This window comes from Rana temporaria, chromosome 1, assembly GCF_905171775.1.
Source record: "Rana temporaria chromosome 1, aRanTem1.1, whole genome shotgun sequence".
In the NCBI taxonomy this organism is placed as follows: Eukaryota; Metazoa; Chordata; class Amphibia; order Anura; family Ranidae; genus Rana; species Rana temporaria.
In genome coordinates this window covers 241263851-241269730 of record NC_053489.1, presented here as the reverse complement: position 1 = coordinate 241269730, position 5880 = coordinate 241263851, and the positions used below count along the sequence as shown (strand labels likewise).

Here is a 5880-nt window from a genome sequence, read left to right as displayed (position 1 = left end):
TTTACTAAAATGATTGCATTTCCATGTTCTGTGTACTGTGAGAGACCAGCTATAGTGAATGCGCAAGGTCCTGGGTTTAGTAACACTTGAACTCTGTACCCCTTACTCATTGTCCACTCGTTGCTTTTTTTTGGCAATCCACATCTTTCAATTTGCACAAAGTTCAAATAAAAATTCTGTAGCACACTTATGACAAATGCTGCAAATCACCATTACACATTTCCAGATACCGTGAGGTACATGCATTGTTATACAGAAGAAAAGTAATATGAATCTGGTCAGGAAAATGACATGCATACAGGCCTGCCAATCCTTGACGGGTTACTTGAAGCTCAGGGGGGTTGTTGGAGTGGAAACATTATATACAGTAAAACAAAAGGCATAACTAGAATGGTTCAAAGGAATTGCTGCACAGAAGGTATTTGCCACCATTGACGTAGTTATCATCTAATCACATTATTATTATTAACAAAGCAAAATGAGCAAACCTGTACAATGCCCCCCCCTCAGGCATGGAAAATCGACATGGGAGATATTATTAATTTAGAGCGCTAAACAGCTTTAGCTCTCAAGAGACAACTTTGTCTAAGGTGGATTTCTCCTGCCTGTACCTGAAAAGGTAAGCTTATCAGATATTGTAGCAGGGATGACAACATATTTAGCTAGACTTTTGTACAGTGCTAGTTCCAGAAATTACTTCTAGGGTGACAATGACTTGCTCCTTCTTTCTGACTTTTGTACTACATCACCTATCGCTGAAATTATAAAGAATAAAGGCTATTCAGTGGCTGGTTCTTGTGTATGAGCAATAAGTAACTGACTATAAGGCCCCTTTCACACATATGAACCATTCGTCTGTTTTTCATCCATCCGATAACGAAAAACGGACATCAATGCATTCCTATGGAAAAACAGATGACAATGGATGATCATCCGCTTCCATCAACATTCATTTTTCTGACCAGATTAAAGCCCTATTTTTAATCTGTTTAAAAAAAAAATGGATCGGAAGAAAAACAGATGTAAACAAACGAACAGTCTGTTGTTGCATGCGTTTTTTTGCATTGGTTGTTAGGAGCAACCGGTTACTGTAGGGGGGGGGGGTTGTGGTGTAAAAAGGCAGGAGAGCGTTGTCGTTTGGGAGGAGCGGGGGGAATGCACAGTGAGGGAGCAGTCTGCACAGATTTAGTGGCGGGACCGAATGACAGCTCCTTCTTGGCACTATTAGAAATATAGCAAGCGAAAGTGCACAAAGATAGGGGCCCACAGTGCACTTCCCGGCGCCAAAGAAAATAAATCGACTGTCTATGAGAATCCACCAATAGGGATATATCATACAGCAAATCGGTAAATAAATAAATATCCAAATAATGTTAGGATAAATCCTATAGCAGCAGCTGTTTCAAATAAATGAAAAAACATCTATAAAAACATAAAAAAAGGTATCAAACACATAGAACCAAAGTCCAATTGATAAAACGGCGCTAGTTGTTGGATGAAGTCCAACTCCTCATAAGATGATAATAAAATAGAAAAGGTCCAGAAGAAGAGTCACAGTTCTAAGGTGATAAGTGCTTCTAGGATAGGCTTTGTAGTGCACCCTACACCAGTTCCCAGTCTTCACTGCAAAAGTGGGTCACACTCCCAATCTGGGGTTCACACTCACCAGAAGGTATATAAACCAGAGCCTTGTATAACAATTCCTCTTAATTAGATTTCCATCATCTCCAGGGTCAGCAAGGGTTAATTTCATTCAGGGCACATACAAAGGCACTAAATAGTGTAATCCTGTTTTAATAAATGTACCCCTTGTAAACCCAACCCCCCGCTTCCAATATACGTACAATGTACACACTTGTAATGAACATAAAAAATGAAAAAGGGTTCACCGCAATCCTCCGAACACAGGGGTCGCGCTTGTGCTAAAAGCACTGTGCTGATGAGACCTTTCCTGGTTATGGTGTAGTTGGCAGTGGAACGCACTTCTCGTCCTTCCTGGTTACGCCGTCGTAGCCACTATTAGAAATATATGTATAGAAAAAAAACATACACGGGCATACTAGAGCTGCATGATTAATCGTTAAAGGGATCTGGATTCAACCCCCCTCTGCATCTGAACTGACATTTCCCTGATTCTATATAAAAAAAAAAAAAAAAAATTTCCTCAGTGCAGAAAGTTGGAGAAGAAATCCAATGTATTTCTTGGTTCTTTAGATCAGTGGTCATCAGGTTTTATGTATTACCTTGGGAGATGCAGACTAGAATACTGCAATTACTGAACAGCAAATGATATCACCTGTCATGTATTTCAGTTATCTTGCAAACCTGGCCTGTTGGTGGATTTAGATTAGATTAGATAAAAAAATATGAAATTTGGTCTGTAAATGAGGGCAGTTTAACCACTTAAAGACTAAACCTTTTTCTGACATATGTTGCTTACAATTTAAAATCAGTATATTTTGCTAGAAAATTAATTAGAACCCCCAGACATTGTATAGATGGATATCTATATATAATAAAATAATTATATTTATTTTTTTTAGCAGAGACCCTAAACACTAAAATGGCGATCGTTGCATATTTCCTGTCATGCTGTATTTGCTCAGCGGTTTTTTAAACACATTTTTCAGGAAAAAATACACTTCCATGAATTAAAAAAAAAATATCTAAAGTTAGCCCAATTTTTTTGGTATAATGTGAGAATCATGATCTTTATTAAAAGCAAAAAAATTGTGATTCTCATTTTATCCAGAATGGCGCAGCTCTAATGTTGAACCAAAAAGTAGATTGAAGTGGATGTAAAAACTGATGTAAAACCGATTCGTGTTTTTTTTTTTTTTTTTCTTTGAAAAAACGTGACTGAATTGATGAAGCAAACTGAAGGCAATAATGAAAGGGACCTTAAGTTGGCATGTCAATTTGACCACACCAATGATTAGAAAAACAAACAAATGTTCTTAAACGGAAAATGTGAAACAAAATTCTACAAGTGTATACCCAGCTTCATATTAGTGAGCACTTGGAAAGCTATCAGCGTGGTTTAGAAAAAATAGATGGAGCTGGCTTCTACTACGAGCTCCCATACTGTGCTTCAGTGGTAGACTGCACTGGGTGCTGCTCAGAGCCCAGTGACTTGGGAGATGGAAGGGGTAGCAGCTAGGGACCAGCACAGACAGTGATCTGACACTGCCATCGATATTTCGATCAAATTTATTTTGTGAAGAAAAAAAATGCCATAGAGCAAAAAAGGGGCTATTATAACTATTTAATCTTTCTCCAGTGCTAATTAAAAGGTGGAAATTTATAAAATCTATAACTGCTATATGTATATTTATTTGTCTGGTTAAGTTTTTATAAGGCCTGATGTGTGGCTTACAATCCTTTGAGTTAGGCTCTAGCTCATGCCAGAATTATTACAAGTTTTATCTTGCTTTTTTTTGTCCTTCAAGGTTCTCTCTTTGTAGAACATGCAGCCTGGGCTGGAGCCACAGACACGTTCATATATTGTGCTCAAAGGTAAGTACTTACCACATTTAAATTAAAACTGTCATAAGAGAACTATGTGGGCTGCCAATACTTGCCCTCTTTTATGTTTCAATAGTGTTTATTAAATTTCTTGCACAAACAAAAGATGTACATATCAGCGTAACGTCTTTCTATAGGTAAGGGTTTGACTATCTATTTAACATAATCGAAAGCATTCGCCTATTTGGGGTTACCAACTTGCCCTCTTTTAAAATGCCAATCTTCTGTCCTACTGATCCACTGGTTTCAGTACTTTCGGTCAATGCCCAGGAACAAGTATGCAGGATCAGACTAGCAAAATTCTGCCAGTTCAGCAGGGGGTGGCCGAATTTTGATCATTTTGCAGCTGTCCCCACTTGACAGAAGCCGATTTCTGTTGAAGGGACATGGTGGAAATATTCTTGATTAGGTGCTGCAGCCAATCAGCTGCTCCACTGACAGCGATGGGTGCTGTTGTCAGAATACAGTTTCTTAACGGGGGAATTCCTCCATCTCGCTCGTTTGTGTGAATGGAGGAATCTGTTGGCTGAACAAAAAAAAACTAGCAGTGTATGGACAGCTTATGAGACAAATCAGACAACCTTACTTGCTTCCAGGTCAGTGACTCAAAATATTTAAGCAAGATAGTCAGTGTAATAGCTAGGCAAATTTTAGAGAGGCCTAAGCTGCCTAAGCTGATTTTTACACATGTTAAAAAGCACATTTTAGGCTTGAATTTTTTTTTAAAAACGTAATAGAATAAAATGTTGGCAGTTGCAATATTATGCTAATTGCATTACTGTTTATCAAATTCATATTTTCAGTTAACAACACAATCAAATTTAATTTTAGTGCACACAAATATGATATAATACCCAATTAATTTGTTGGCAAAATCTAAAAAGTGAGGTTAGGTCAAGTAAATGGATACCAAATATGTAAAACTGTTTTCTTTTTTTTAAATTTAAGTTAACAATAATATAGCTAACACAAGTGGGTGAATCCCCTTAAATCATAGAATAATCCAGGTGATAGTTTCTCTTGCAGAAAACATCAGGTGTCTATAAGACCTCTAATCTCAGATCTGAGTGCTTCTGGGTTCATGCTACCCAGGGAAGATCTGTGAATGAATGTACACAGATCTTCTGCTGCTCTGAATTCTGACCTCCGCCATACAGGGGTCAGAATGTAGAGCAGCGAATGGGTTGAATTCACCAGAAAAACAATGTTAAAACTAGGGTTGCCCCGATACTAGTATCGGTATCGGGACTGATACTGAGCATTTGCGCGAGTACTTGTACTCGCGGAAATGCTCCCGATGCTTCACCCGATACTTTTTTTTTTTTTTCCGGAGAGAGAGCGGGCAGGGAGCAGAGCAGTCCCCAAAGAGAAAGCCAAGAACTCCCCCCCCCTCCCCCCTGCCACCGCCGTCTAGTTGTTCAGCGCGGGAAACAATACAGCTTTCAGCTGTGTGTTCCCCCTTGTCCGGGCACTTTGATAGACAGATTACCCGTCCCAGGATTGGATGGGTGATCTGTCTATCAAAGTGCCCGGACAAGAGGGAGGGGCTATATATGACGAGGCGCGGCGGGGGAACACAGCTATTCAAATGAAAGCTGTAATGTTCCCCGCGCTGATCAACTAGGCGACGGGAGCGAGGGCTTTGCTTTCTCTTTGGGGACATGGCTGCATTTGTGGGGGACATGGCTGCATTTGGGGAGTACATGAAAAAAAGTATGAAAATATCTCTTTGGTTATCTTTAGGTGGAGTGAACAAGATCTGTGTCCTGTGAACAAGGCAGAAGTATCTGGGTGCTACAGTTCAGAGGCAACATCCATGGACACACAGCTGGTGTATGAAAAAAGTCCTTTGTTTATGGGGAAACTGTAGTGTGCTGATTTTAAAATTGCGCATCTGTTTTGTTTGTAAGAACGCCGCATTGAGGCAGTAATTGCTGCAAAAGGGGCCCAAACCAAGTACTGAGTACATGTTTCTACTTTTCAGAGGTCCGATATTGTTCTAGGGACACAGAGAAGCATAGTAGAAGCATAGTAATTACTATGTGGGTTATAGAGAGTACCTTCAGGTGTGGACACTGGCACGCCCTTAAGGCAAGAAGTTCCCTCCCCTATATAACCCCTCCCATACCGGGAGTACCTCAGTTTTTTCGCCAGTGTCTTAGGTGTTGGTCACGAGTGAACATGTGCTCCAAGGAGCTCCACTGGAGGGATCCATATTGGATGTAAAAAGCCTCCATAAAATCCGGATCCGTCCAAAGTGCTTCTGAGCCAAAGTGGACGGTACCCGGGCCCCGGTTAAGAAGAACGGGGTTTGGCCTGTAATGCTTCTCTTTTGAGAGCTGGATCCTGGTTATT

At 40.0% G+C, this 5880-nt stretch overlaps 1 protein-coding gene across 1 annotated transcript in view; it reads left to right on the top strand.

The window, feature by feature from the left end:
• LOC120939591 (acyl-CoA dehydrogenase family member 11-like) overlaps positions 1 to 5510 on the top strand; it is a 92873-nt gene extending 87363 nt beyond the window's left edge. The window contains exons 14-15 of the mRNA XM_040351986.1: positions 3450 to 3516; positions 5269 to 5510. Coding sequence (XP_040207920.1) covers positions 3450 to 3516; positions 5269 to 5395 — 194 coding nt within the window. The 3' untranslated portion in view covers positions 5396 to 5510. The remainder of the gene's footprint in view (positions 1 to 3449; positions 3517 to 5268) is intronic.
• The last annotated feature ends 370 nt before the right edge of the window (positions 5511 to 5880 follow it).